Source organism: Lathamus discolor, chromosome 5 (genome assembly GCF_037157495.1).
Source record: "Lathamus discolor isolate bLatDis1 chromosome 5, bLatDis1.hap1, whole genome shotgun sequence".
Classification (NCBI taxonomy): Eukaryota; Metazoa; Chordata; class Aves; order Psittaciformes; family Psittacidae; genus Lathamus; species Lathamus discolor.
The window spans coordinates 19,662,461-19,677,288 of record NC_088888.1 but is presented as its reverse complement, the minus strand read 5'-3'; the positions used below and the strand labels follow the sequence as shown (position 1 = coordinate 19,677,288).

General features: G+C 46.1%; 1 protein-coding gene across 5 annotated transcripts in view; it reads left to right on the top strand.

Annotated features, from left to right (window-relative positions):
* Positions 1-14,828, top strand: part of MDGA1 (MAM domain containing glycosylphosphatidylinositol anchor 1) — a 154,783-nt gene that overhangs the window by 40,205 nt on the left and 99,750 nt on the right. For all 5 annotated transcript variants that reach the window (XM_065680015.1, XM_065680014.1, XM_065680013.1 and 2 more), the window contains exon 3: positions 12,941-13,080. In XM_065680015.1, coding sequence (XP_065536087.1) covers positions 12,941-13,080 — 140 coding nt within the window. The remainder of the gene's footprint in view (positions 1-12,940; positions 13,081-14,828) is intronic.

Below are 14,828 nucleotides of genomic sequence, written 5' to 3'. Positions count from 1 at the left end.
TTTTGACTCCTCACAGATGCAGAGTAATAAATTCATAACCTTGCTTTGGGGAACTTTATCTCCCAAGTTCATTGCTATCAGTCTCCCACCAGGGAGCAGCCAAGCCAGCATCAGCCTGACTTGCTGCTTCTCCTTGCCTGTGTTTTAGTTGTAATCAATTACTTTTTTTTTTTCCAGCCAAACACTTTTAATTGTCCATTTTCCTTTTTAATTCTTCCCCCAAACAGATTAACTATTTGAGCTGCTGCAGTTGTTTGTCAGAATGAACTCCATCAACATGGCAATCCTAGAGCTAGTCTTGTTTTGCAGCGGTTGGGGGATACTCCTCAGACCAGCACCTGGCACTTGTGGTTGAGGAGAGCTCTTTCTAATAGTGGTTCAAAGCCCATCCCATTTGCAGGAACAGCCTTGTAGTACTGTGTTAGTACATCCAGAGATTGGCCCTATCTTACTGAGAATAGCTGTAGGGCAAAGGGACACTACAGAAAGAAGGATGAAGCTTGTACCTCAGTGCTGAAGAGGCTGGAAACAGGCTTGTGGTTTATTGCCTCTGAAAAATCCCGAAGATGCAACTTGTCCTCTGGGCATTGCCTCCCCCATCACCTCCTCAGTCCCCTGAACAACAGTATGCGAATATTGGGCTGAGGAATGCCTGCCAGAGGCAGTGCAGCCAGATGTGCTGCACAGCTGGAGAGGAGTAGATAGATAATCTATTAAAGGGAAACAATGCAAACTGTTTGTTATGGTGTCAAGAATATTTCACTGCATGAGCAGCATGTGGCAGATGCAGTGACAGAAAATGCTCCCTGTGTGCAGAGCCTCACAGAGGCAAGGAGGGGTTCCCCACCTTCTGCCAAAGCAACCGGCAGGGGGTACCCCAAGCCTAAGAGGGTTGTGGAAGAGTCTTCTCTAGCATTTGCGTGCAAGGAGAGATAAAATGGTAGATCCTGCATCCAAATTTCCTCACCATAAAATCAGTCATAAAAGTGTAATAGGCTGACTCTGATATGTGCACCACTGCCCTCTCCTGTGTGCAGAGGGGATGCCAGTTGTGAACAAGGCTGTGTTGCACGCCCCTGCCACTTCTGGGCAGAAGGACCAGTGCTCTGCCCTCTCCCATGATCCTGGAGTCCTTTGGTGCCACTGCACATGGGGATGCCCTTTGCCATGATGTCCTACCTGGCAGCTTCAGAGTGGTGTCTTTAGAGTTTTGTAGAAATACAACTAGCACCTCTGCTGTTGAGATTGAACTGAACTTTTCACGTAAACTGGGAATTTCATCTCTTTGTTTTGTGTGAAAAATCCAGCTTATCCTTTATAGATTTACAGTGCTTAGTTCTCACTGGAAGAGTGAATTTGCAGAGAATTTGCAAGTCAATCTATTAATTGGCTTGAATTAAGATTAATTTTTTTTTAGTGTCCTCCTTAAGGAATTTAGTGTTTGTGGGTCTTCTTTGTCTGGAATTAATAATGTAATAGTACAGGCTCTTCAAACATGGCATGTGATTAGAATTCATTGAAATCTTATGTCTAGGCTAAATTTGAAGAAAATAGGTTGTAATTAAACTAAGCTATTAACAGTTACTGTGTCTAATTATTGTGACTATGTGCGTCTGCTCTGGGTCAGGTGGGAGATCATTAGCCCGAACTCAAACCAATCCAGGACTTAAAAATGAGCACTAATTAAGGGAGGAGATATGGACAGTTAAAACACCCCAAATAATACCAACTCTTTGCAGTGATGATGCCATATACCAGCATCATTATGACTAAGATGTATTCCTGGCATTGGCTCCAGCTAGGATGAAACTGAGGTTTAAAAATATTATGTATTTTCCCTCTTTCTCAGCCCTTGGCATAATGAGCAGAAGAGAAATTAATGTGTGTTCCCTGACCCTACTACATCTGGATATTTTTTTTCCCAGTATAATCTTGAATTAATTTCCTCTATTGGTTATTCTTGTACCAGGGAATAATTACAAGATTTCTGTGCTGTTTATAACTCCTCAATTAGCTGTGAGTACTTCTTCCTTTTAACTCTATTTCCACCTGGTTGCAGGTCTTGCAATGACATGTCAGAAGGCGGCTGCATCCGTATCTGTACTGTGTTATGTGGGTGCTGGCCGCCAGTGGTGGCACTTCTTATGGGGAAGGATTTGTCTTTTGCTCTCACGCTTCCTTCCCCTCCTCTCTGTCTTTACTAGGAGAAAAACAGAAGGGAGAGAAAACAAAGAGCTGACAGAGATGAATATGCTCTATGAATCAAAGCCTCTGGAAATGCTTCTATGGGTTAGTTACTTTCCTAGTGAGAGTGGGAGACTTGGACAAAATTTCCCGTGAACTGTTCTTTCCCATCCCTAGAAAAATGCCAAGGAACTTGGATAAGAGCATCTTGTATGGCATCTATCTAGCACTCCTTTGTTGCCTATTTTGCTGCAGCTAATTAAAAGAGAAAAGCCTTTTAATACTTAAGCACCATTAACTTGTCTGAATTATTAAATGTCAATTTGCATTACGCGCATAAAAGGATCAATAAACAAAGAGAATAAAACAATGGAGGTGGCTGGGGTTAGAGAGATGTCAGCTCCTCTTATCAGAACCAGGAGGAATTGCTCACTTGTCTGCCAGGTTGTGGTTATTAATTACTGGTACTCAAGAGGGAAAGAACTGTGGACTTTCTAGGACTCTGCGGACCAAAGGCTCTGTAGGGATGTAAAAGATGCTGTCAAGATAAAATGTTCCTTGGCTTGATTTCCATGGGTATAACGCATCCCGCATTGTCTCAGCTTTGCTGACAATTTGCTCGTGTTTTCTTTTGGTGCTCCCTTTCTTCCTTTGGGGTGAAGTTGAACTGTCATATTTGCTTTTGCCTCTCCAGGTTGCTTTGCTTGCAGGCACTAGATTTCAGGCTTGAGTTTCTTGTGCTTGTGAAAAGCGATGTGGGAGAAAATCCAAAGGAAAACATTTTTTTCTTGAGTAGACCCTTCTGTGTTGCACAAGAAGCTTTCTTCCTCTGCTCCCTGTGAATGTGAATTTTTGGTGCTGTATTAGGCAGCCTTGGAGTTTAAAGTTTGGCCTTTGTATTGTAAGGCACTAACTGGAATTAGGTACGGTTTGATCCCTGGCTGTGCTTCAGGCTTCCCGCCCAACGGTGGACAAGCCTTTCATTTCTTTATCTTCCCCAGTTGGCAGCTCCCAATAGCAGCATTTCCCCACCTAACAGCACTGCCTGGGGGGATAAAAGCATCAGTGTTTTATGAGGGCCTGTATGGGAGCCCATTTGAGCACAAAGGCTTCTTTCCACTGAGGGCCTGTATAGCCAGCAGCATCCCTGTACCATCAGAAGCACCTCTGTCTCTAATCCTGCTCTTGTTGAGAGCAGAAAAGCAGCCAGCAGAGGGGTGCCAAATCTCTGCTGTCTCCTGTGCCCTTGGCATCTCTACTAGACTGGCCAGCAAGAGATTGTGCTGCAGTTTGTGCCGTGTTTGCCTGTCTTCCACTAAGTGGCTTGGGTTTGGGAGCTGATCTTGTGTAGCCACCATGCTTTCATCCCCAGGGAGGTGACTTTGCTGCAGAGGACCTGGTGTGCCAGTGGGATGGCTATCACTCTTCATAAAGCTTTGGACAGAGACAAGTCTCTGGTGCCCACCACTTTTCAGTAACAAAAATTGATTTTAGATACTTGAATTTCTAACTACAGTGAGAACAAAACAGGCTTTCAGTGAAATTTTATTTCATTCTCTTTCTTGCAGCTCTTATCACCCTCTCCTGCACTGATTCCCCACACCTCCCTTCCATTTCTCAATTGAAATAGCTTTTCATTTTCTGTGGAAGCTTGGTATGGCAGCAGGTAATCATGGCCATTTATTGAATCTTCCTTCTCCTGCGTGGAGGGAATGTTTGCACTGATGCCATGGCATGATTGCTGGGGCCCTAGAAGCAGCAGAGCCATGACAGGTGAGAATTTAGCATAGATTTGGTGCCTGAGTATTTACCCAGCTTCTTTGTGGTCTGCACAAACCTCTGTGCCTCTGCAGAAGTTCTTCTGACAGTGGTGGAGCTGCTTTGCTCACATGGACAGGTAGGTCTGCAGGAGAGCTGGGGCACCAGGTGGTCAAATCCCCACTTGCCTTGTTTTGCTAACCCCATGGCTATGCACCCACCCTCTGGGGTTGGCAGCACTGAGCGTACCACATTCCTTTGACTCTCCAGGGAAAGAGAAGTCCTCTTCTCTGCCAGTTCTTCTCTGCCAATCCTTCTTTTGCTCACTAGCCCCCAGTTTCCACCTTGGCTTTGAAGAATTTGAGACTTAGGGTTTAGCATGTTGAACAGCACCAGCTGGAGTTTCATGGAAGTACTCCTATTCTTACCCAGTTTGTGTTAGTGTACTCTGACTGCATGCTGTTTTGGGGTTTGCTCTTTTTAAGTGTACTTGAGGCTTGAATCCTTCTCTCTTCCTGTTTTTCCAGGGTGGGTTTTAGCACACATGCGTCTTTGGTGGAATGCTCATCAGCAAAGTCTGAAGCAGTCCCTGTGTGTCCTGCCAGCTGGGAAACCCAGTTTGAAACCGCTACCTCTGCTTTTCCTTATTTTTCATTATTCAGAAGCCACAGCTGTTGCCTGATGTGGGTTTTTTTTTCCCCTTTTGATATGAAAAGGAGCCTGTAGTTAGTCATTGATTAGAGTTCATGCACTTTTGCTGCTAATCTAGTCAACAGATGATTAGCAAATTGACATTTTTTTCCTCCCTTTTGAAGGGATGAAGTGTCTGTGTTGTGCTCTTCTTTCATCTCCTGTGTTAAATGCTGCAGCAATGACACAACAGCTGAGTTTCAAAGAACACTGTTTTATAGATCTTGTGCGTGGACCTCCTTGCTGAAGAGTCACAGTTGTACCAAAGTGGCTTGAAGTATGAAATAGGAAAGGAAGTGGAACAAGCAGCACTAACAGTGACTTTGGGAATGAGTGGATCTTGAAATCAGGGAAAAAAGGAGAGAGGTAAAACCCTTGGGACCATTTGAGCAAAGCCCATTTGTCTGCAAAAGTTATTAATAGCATCTCCATCTGGGCCAGCCTTGGCTGTCCTGTGAACTGACTGCTGGGAGGCTCCTGGTGATGGGCAACACTGAAAGCTGAGAGCATGAGTGCTTAGAGGCCGGAAGGTCAGCAGGCTTTCTGAATACCTGTAGCTGTTCATGCCGCTTCAGAGGGTGGTGGGTGCATGGAGCAGCTGCGCATTGACAAGGAATGGGAGACCTGGTTGGAGCTTCCATAAGGAAGCAAGGGATCAAACCTGCCAAGGAACCTGGTGCTGGCCTGGCCTCCAAAGACTGTTCCTGCAATACATGGACAGGTTAAGCGAGTATCTGTGCTACCGTTGTCCAGTTCTCTTTGTAGTCCTCTAACTGGACTATTTGATTTTCGGATATTTTACTAGCTGACAAACAAGTCAGTCTGTCAATGTTCTCTAGAACAGAGGATGCCTGATTTTTCCCCCCAAGCTGCTTGCCTCATTTGTGTTTTCCCCTAAAATGCTTAGGAACTTTAAGGAGCAGCCAGAGAAGAAATGGGTTTTTAAGGGCAACACTTTGAGCACTCAGCTTAGCAGGATCACCTAGCTTGAGTGTGGCTCTGTGGCTCATTGGGTTTTGCAGCAAGATTTAGAGATACAGCTCAGGCTCTGAAGCTGGCACAGTGGGAAGCGGGTTGGGAAATAAAGTCTCTTTTATGGCTGCTATGATACAAACAAGCTTTTTTCATTTCCTAACCAAAGCTGCAAGCTTCCAGGACAGTGTTCCTGAGGTGCAGGTTCTGACTGCCACTGTATCTGTAGCCCCAGAAGATTTGAAGACAACCTACTTCATATTGCTGGCATTCAGTCATCTTTACAAATTCCACTCAGGCACATGAGTTAGGCAGCGATGCAGAGCTTATGCCACCTTAATGTTGTGTGTGTAACATCTGTCACTTGATTCCTATGAAACAAAGCTGACGATCGATTTTGCTCTAGTGCTTGATACTCTGCAGTTACGTGGACCTGTGTAAGAACATTTTGAGAACACTTAGGAAAACCAGTAAGCTGCAGGCACTCCTTTTTGTCGGGGGTTGTGGGAGGGTGGTCAGTGATGATCTGCCGACTGATACTTTAATAAAGCACATAATAATTCATTGGTTTTGAATTGACCGAAGGTGTCGGGAGCAGGTGCTGCAGTCACAGGGGTGTACCTGCTATTCGTGACAGCTCACATGATTTCGTTGGGGCTTTTTTTCTAAAAGAAACAAAATTATAGAAATGCTTCAAGGAAGCGACATTGATTAAGCAAAAAGTTATTTTAAGGCCATGCAAATCATCTGGCTGAGCTTTGCAGAGGAAACTCTGTTTCTGGAGATGTAATCAGCCAGAGATGCAAAGACATAGTCTTGGTCTCTTCCAAGTTAAAAAGATAAAAAATCTCGTACTATTTTAAGTAGCCAAGTTTCGTACTCTGTGATTGCTTTCCACAGCTCTGTCATTTCTCTGTGCCCTTTCCATTGAAAATTATATTCTTCTCTTCTTGCTGAAGAGTGTTATGGAGTGTTGAATGGGGTTAGACATGCTTGTTTCACGTATCGGAAATGGTTGTGTTTCTTTTGTGGGTGGATTGATGTTTGTGTTTTAATTATGATCAGTGCAGAAACACCACAGGAGTCAGAGACATTTTGCTGCTGAAATATGACAAATTCCCTCCTGTACACTTAGGCCAGGAGTCCAGTAAACAGATTTTTTGGGGTTTTGGGTTTTTTTTGTTTGTTTGTTTGTTTGTTTTGGGGTTTTTTTTGAGTGTACATGGTTTGCGTTGTGGTAAAAACAGGGATGCAGACAGGCAAAAGTGCCTCTCCGGAGATGTCTTGTCTGGGGTTGTAGCCCTTAGTGTCAGCTTGCAGGGAGGGCTTCCTAATAGCTTTTGTTTAGGACAGACTTGTGGTAGCAGTTACCCAGGTAGCACGCCGTGTTGGAAGAGTCAACAGGAGGAGCTCATGCAAGAAAGAAGTACAGGGAGAGGGAGGAGACCCGGAACCATGGATGCGATCTGCTCCTCAGCTATCCCTTGGGGTCTCCTGCATTACATTCTTCTCTGCTATGGGACTGCCCTGACCTTGTGTTAAAAGCTGGAGCCTAATCAGGCTAAGCTGTACAGGCAGTTTCAGCTGGGGAACTTCCCTGCAGGGGCTGTGCTGGGCAAAGATGCTGTGAGGGGCAGAGGTGTGCAGGAGAAGGCCTCCAAGCAAGCAGCCAGGGAACATATTCAGAAAGCAGTGGTGACAGGGGTTCCCTTAGGCAGGCTAAGCAAAGATGTCCATCCAGTGCCTGAGCTCAATTACAGCCACCCACTGCCATGTCCTCTCCCTCTGCTATTGTGCTGGTCTTAACTGCTGATAGATATGGGCAGTCTTTCTTCAGCCATTAATACACTATTGATCCACAGCCCTGCAGAGAGTGTTAATGGACACTGATTGCATATTATTATATCCATAATCGTCCCCAAGCTGGAGTGAATTTCCTTTTCAAATGGCCTATCGATACTGTGCCCTGCATTGTGGGTTGGAGCTGGCCTGGTTAATTTGTTTTGTCAAAAGTTTCAGTAAAGCCTGTGGTCTTCATCTACAGTGGAACAATCAGTGAGACACAGCTGAACAGTGATGGAGCACACAACAAGGCAGCTGCCACCCCCTCCCAGAGCAGGCATGAGCAGGGTGATTTGTTTGACCATCAAGATGCTGCCCCTTCAGACCCTTCCCATCCTACTAGACCTTCCTCACTCCTGACAAGCATTGGTAGCATGTTTCTTCCCTTTACTTGTGTGCTGGCTACTCTTTGTGCTCTGCTAAGAGGACATGACCCCTTTCTCAAAGGTCTTGTGTTTGTATGCCCCTGCTCTTCAAGCCGAGTTGTGCGTTGTATGAATAAAGGCGGGATAAAATGCTAAAGCAGTGACTTCAATGCTTGAGAAGCTCCCTGGGTGCTTTGCCATGCAGGGTCTGTAACAAACAGTGCTGCAGGGCAATTCTACCCATGGACAGGAAGTTACTGAGAGTGGCTGCTCAGCAAGAAATGCCACATGTGGATTTCCTTAATGAAATGCTCATTCAACCCCACTTACTCCATAAACACTGTCTGCTTTTCCCCTTGAACTCCCTTCAAGATGCATCCATTTCATTTCACTTGCTCAGGATGGGAAGGGTGAAGGGAAGGAGACAACTAGGTTCTTGAGGGAACAAGAACATAAGCAGCAGATTAGCAGCAAATGCTCCCCCTGCTCTTGCTCCTATGTAAGCCAGCAGTGTGAGTCCAGGGAGCCTAGGAGCAGGAACGGGGAAGGACCCTGGCTTCTTTGCCTAGCTTATGTGCAGAAGAGGCTGAATTATAATTACTCCAGGTGTTTGGCAGGGCATCACTTGCCTTGTAAATAAGGCTGGTAGATAAAGGCTGAGGAAGAGGGAAAGTTCTAGATGCAGCTTCCCTCTCTCCCCACCCTGCAGGAACGTGATAATGGAGATGGGTAGATTCACTCTCCCTGTTGTGTCTAGCTGCAGGTATTGGGCCAGCAGCTTAGAAGGTGAGTGTTCTCCATCCTTGAGGCCATCTGCAGGACATGTGAAGGTGACAAAGGGGATGCTGAGTCTAACAGTGATGGCTAGTGTCATCCTGCTGAAAAGGCAGTAGTAAAGTGCAGTGGATGCTGTGCTGCAAAAGGGGTAGCAGCCTGCCCTTGCGGTTGCTGAGTGTGACTGAGGGAGTGTCAATGCGGTATCTGTCACTCACCACCCTCTCTGTGAAGGAACATTCCTCATTGCCATCGTAGCAGTGGGATCTCAGGCTCAGAAAGATGAATGACTAGACCTGTGAACCAAATACAGATTACTCAGTCCTCTCCAAAAGACCATTTCTCTCTCCTTTCCTGAATTTTAATGATATTAGCAACCCCTAAGCACCAAGAGTCTCATAAACTTTCCAGATTATGGTAATAATAACATTGTACACTACACTGCATTGGGAATAAAGTTATTTTATCCACTCCAATTTCTTTTTGTTTTAATGTATTAATATGTCAAGTGAAAGCATTGTAGGAAATCTCAGTGCAGAGGCCAAATGCGTTGCAAGCCAGCCCTTTCTTCTAATGCTGCCTGATGGTTTTTTTCCCCTCCCCCTTGTAAAACATCTGGCACTCAACATTTGGCTGGTCTAGTTTCTCTGGAGGACCTAGTATTGGGAGCCCTCCCTCGATCGATCTCTTATTTGGAACTGGAATGGAAGTGATGATACACCTGTTCCTCAAAATGCTGGGGGAAAAAGGGTGGTGAACAATCTCTCCTTTCCCTGTATTAGTCATTAGAGATCTTCCTTGACAGCCTGAGGGTGGGGGGGGGATTCTGCACCAGCAGGACTTACCAGGGCAGATTGTATCTGTGCAGGGGTTGTTCTTGTGGAGCACTGCAGAGACTAGCTGAGATTACTGCCTCATTTCTAGCACCTGGCCTCATGCTCCAGCCTTTCTTTGCCCTCCTAAGGATCTTCTGTGGAAGTGTTTACTCTGACAGGCATGGTCCTGCCATCCTGTTGTGCTGGCAGTGCGCAAACCGTCTGTGCGCTGAAATCCTCCAGGAGACCTGGGATGATGTCAAACAATAATGTATTCTTTCTGTTCAAGCACATTAAAAGTGCAATTAATCCTCGCAATCTCTCTGCCCATCTGTAATGCAGCATGAGGTGATTTTCCCAGCCGTTGCGTGCTGTGGCAGGCTGAGCTTGGACTAGAGACCTTCCCGAGTGTCATCCTGTGATTTAATGCGATTCCGTAAGAGCTGGGTTGGTTCATTCATTGCTTAGCCCCCACTATTTTGCTAATGTCAGATTGTAACCAGAGGCAGAGTTTCTCAGACTCCTATGCCAGTTATACGAGTGCTTTTCTTTCCAAGACAACTCCAGGCTCCCTTTTGAGGGATCTGGGTTCGTATAGGGTTTAAGACATGACAAAATGGTTGTTATTCTGCTGGGACCTGTGCTGTGATTGTAAGAGAGATGTTACAGCTCAAGCAGTGGAGATTCACTTAGAGTGGTGTCCTTTTCCAGTGAACGTATCTGAAAGGTATCCATAGTGGTAATACAAGCAAGTTAAGACCTATGAACAAAGCCAGGTGTGCACACCCTTGCTTGTAAGTGTCATTGAAGCTCAGTGGATCCAAGGAGAATCTGGGAGAAGAGGACAAAATTATGACATAGGGCTTATCCCTAGGGTTATTGTTTTGCCATGTATGTGCTTTGTATTGCCAAATAAGAAGTAGTTTATATAATATTTCTATCAAACTCAGAGAGACACCAGCAAATTACCACAAGGTATTTGGGCACCAGAATAGTTGCACAAAACCCCTCTAATCCTGTACCATTGTGCCTAATGAAATTGCTGTGGAAATTCCCCAGGTGACAGGAAACGGTTGCGCAGGACTGGTAATTGTGGAAGTGAGATGGCCAAAGGGAAAAGAATTTAAGTTGAAAGACTTACCGCGTGGGATACAGCAGAGCATCTGAAGGAAACATTTAACTGGGAGCTACAGCTGCAGATAAATATTCTGATTCTCCATGGGATGGCTGGAAATTAGTTTTTGCAGCAAGGTCATGTTTGAAAAGGGAGAATAGAGCCACCATCCGGCAAATGCAGCTCTGACTGTGAGAGGTTAGGAGAGCTTTGCTGCTGCAGTTGCCAAGATCACATTGAAACACAGGCAACACAGGTTGAGGATGGGCAGAAATATTGTACAGGATGGGAAGGGACAGGATTTCTCTTTTAATCATAGAGCAGGGATTCTTCAGCATCACAGCCTGGGCCTTGGCACTGTGAGCAATGCTCTGCAGTGCACATGGGGTTAAAGGTGTGATGGTAGGTCTGCAGAGGACTGAGCCAAGGGCTAAAACATCCCAAGAGACTGTCATTTGTATTAAGGTATGTTGGCAAAGGTTATATACACCTTCGAATTACTCCTCTGCCACTGTTCACTTGGCAAGCATTCATGATGTCTTTTCCTCTTAAGTCACTATTTTACTTGATGTATTTACATACCTGTATGTATATCCATACATGTATGTGCATAAACACACAGATGTGTACAAGCACATGCATAGGTTTTTACTTTCTCCTTCTGCAATCTAGGCAAGGGAAGGTGACTCATTTACTCAGTTGTATTCAGTGAAGCTTTGACAGTCACTTTCAGCATTCCATGATGCTCAAGCAATAGCATGCATATTCGCAGGAGCCCTGCAGAAGGGGAAGATGAGAGAAGCTGAGGGATTTGTCCATGTTTGTGCCATCATATAATCCAAATCCGCATGTTGCTTCTTCTAGTCAACACTTTGGGCAGTAATAATGATCTTAGCAAAGTGCCACCACTCTGGAAAGACAGAAGAGATACAAAAAGAGGGAGTAGCTTGCTGCATGTGCCATGCTGCTCCCTGAGTGCTGTGCAGCCATGGCAGGCTGTGCAGCCCCAGCAGCAAGAGCAGCTTGCTGCTCACTAGCCCTGTCTCCACTCCTGTGTCACTGCTGCTTGGTCAGTGCATTGTGGTGAAACCAGTTCATAAAGGCTGACCTCAAAGGCAGATCTTTTCCACTGCCTGAGCCCAGACTGCCCTAGGTATGTGCTGCTGGTTGTTTTATGCTAGTTAAACCAGCATAAATCTGATAAATCTGAGCACTTTCCTTGCCCAGGTGGTTGTGTTTAGAGCATTTCGGTCATGCTAAAAGGAAGAAGTAAAACAAACAAACAAGTAGTCTTTGAAGCTCAGCCAATCTGGAGGAAAAAGTAGGTGTTCAGCTCTAACAGGTTGTGCAAAATCTGCACTTGTTTCAAAAGGCCGATTGCTTTAAACCCTTTGATGATGTCCTCAGTGGTTTGTTCGTTTGTGGTGTATTTTACTGATGGGAGCTAAAGCTGCAACTCCAGAGTGACCTGGAAGCATAGCAGTAAGCCCAGGGAAGGATCCCAGGGGGACTCTCACTGAGGAGCCAGTTCCTAGGCATGTTTGTGAGTTTCTCTGTTCCTTGAAGTGAGACTGGAGTTTTCCCCTCGAACAAGTACAGGTGTCCTGTTGGGCTGTGCAGTCACCTTCAATACATGTCAGCTGCTTCAGTGATCACACAAACGCTTTGGAGCCAACGGCTGTTTGCACAGGATTCTGGAGCAGAATTTAATTTCTGTGTATTTTCCACTTCACTCCTTTTCCTGGCCAGACTGGCAGTAACTGGTCTCCACTTGAAGCCCTAGCTGGAGAGACCCCTAGAGTTTATGGGTCCCGTGATCCCACAGAGAATGTTTCCTCTTGCTCAGGGCTTAGATTTCAGTGTAATTTGGGAAAGACTTGTTTTTCCTACAGTGTGCTCTGCCTGTTCTAGGGATGTTGCTAAAAGTTCTACAGAGCTTCACGATCCTTTCTGACTCTGCTCAGTAGTTATCCCAGCCTCCTGCAAAGTAAATCATAGTAATGTGGCCTCTTTTAGGCAGTTGTAGAGCAGTTGTAGAGCAGTTGTGATTTGACCAGCTCCCTGCTTTAACTGCTCACACATGCTCCTCTCTGGAAGAGATGAGAGCAGGGAATTCTTGGTTCTCAGCCTGCTTAAGACAGTCCTCCCAGAAAGCTCCATGTTCTGCTTTTCGGAGCCTAAAGCTGCTCATCCCAACAGGACCAAAGGTTTTAAAATAGCAGTTGATACCAGCTGCCCAGGAGATGAGGAAAATTGCTGTTTTCCATCTCCTGGGACCTTTGTGTCTCATGCCCATCACTGTCTTGCTCTTCCCCTCTATGTGTCAAGAGGTGGCTCTTCCACCCTGCCATTGGAGCAGCTACCGTGGGCACAGGGGGCTGGGGTGCTGCTCACTTCCCTGTTTACTTCTTCTTTCCTCTCTGCAGCTCCTGCTCAGGCCCAAATCATCCATGCTGGGCAGGCGTGCGTGGTGAAGGAAGACAACATTAGTGAACGTGTTTACACAATTCGGGAGGGGGACACGCTGGTCCTGCAGTGTCTGGTCACAGGACACCCCCGGCCACAGGTAAGCTGTCGGTCTTGCCCGGCACCTCTCTCCCCCTGGCAACTCCCTGTAGTCTCCACATAGAAGAGAGTTGTGGGCAGCAGGGTGCCCAGCTTTCTCCTCCATGTTACAGTCAAGTAGGGACGCCTCACAGTACAAGCACTAGCCTGTTAAGCTATTAAGCATCTGGTCTTGCTTTTATGGAAAACAGTCCACAGAGCTTTGCAGGAGCATACACAGAGTTTCTAGTGGTCATCAGTATGTGAAGACCCCCAGAAAACTGAAATCTCAAGCTGAATCCATTATACAAGTGACCCTCAAATCTTTAACCCTCTTACTGCAAAGTAGGAACAGCTTGAGCAGGTTAGAGGAGGCTTCCTGCATGTGTTGGTCATAGGAGTTTTTCCTTTATGATTCTGCAGTCTCTTAGCTTCTCTGGATGTACAGCCAAGGGGAACCTGCTTGGGGGAGTTTGGAAAGTTGTTCATAGTGAGGCCCATTCAGACCCTGCTGGTCATTGCTTAATGGCCACTGGCCAGAGGCAGATTCAGACTTGCAGTGTTGGGTATGTCCATGCTGTGGTCAAAGCCACAGTTCAGTGCAGGGCTGAGCTTGAGTAACTGCTGCAGTTCTTCCCCAGGGTCCCTAGAGGGATGCATAGCCTCAAGCCCCATTCAGGCACCTCTCCACCCTTCAGATGCTCAAGCAGGCAGGTTCAGTAATAGTGTGGATGGATCTATAGAAACACTGAACCAGAGAGTGGGTCTGCCTGCTCTGGGACAGAGTGTGGTAGGAATGGCAGCTAGTATGTGCTACGAGGCTGGACGTGACAGAATACGCTCAAGGGAGCCAGGTACAGTACATATGTCTTCTTGTCCTCCTTCCCAAATCCTGCCACAGATATCTGTGCTGAGAAGCCATGTGTCTTCATGCACCAGTCAGTGCCACTGTGGACTAGCTTTTGAGTAGCTACTTGGCGAAGAGGCAATGACAAAAGAGAGGGAGAGAGACTCAGCCAGCAGAATTTGAAACAGTTTATCCATCAAAGCATATCCTGGAAACAGTAAAAAGGAAATAATCTAAGACAGCAAAAACGACCAGCCTAGGCTTGTGACAGTGATGGGCAGATGATAGCTGCGTATGTCAGAAACTAAGATGATGGCCTAGCCCTGCCTAAGGATGTTGAATGTGTGTGAAGGTGGTGGCAGCTTGCAGGGGCCTGAGTAGCCAGAGAGGTTTCTGGAGCAGAGCCTGATGCGGACAGCATGCTAGTGGGCAACACTGTGGCTTGCCTTTGCCTGGACATGCACAGGGGACACCAGACCCACAAGGCATGACCGGGGAGGCATGACCCACACACATAAAACATGGCATGTGTCCTATGTCTGCCCTCCCTCCTCACGGACAGATTTCTTCCCCAGGTAAGCTTGTATCTTAACCTTTGTTTCATCTTTTATTTCCCCTTCTATCAGCCAGTCATTAAAACACGAAAATGTAGCCAAAATACTTAAATGAGATTAAAATTGAAAAGATTAAAGAGCTGGCTGAAGTGTCCTTGCAAGCAGGAGACTCTGAGAGTCTTGGGGCCCTTAGACAATTTCATAATAAGTCTACAAATGCTAAACAAATCCATAGTCATTAGCTCCAAAAATCTGCTCAACCTAGTGCTCTGGGGATGGGATGCACACACCCCTGCTCTTTTTAGAGCATCAGCATCAATCAGGTGGTGGCAGTGAGTTTCAAGTAAAATCTGGCAGAGTGGTCAAGGT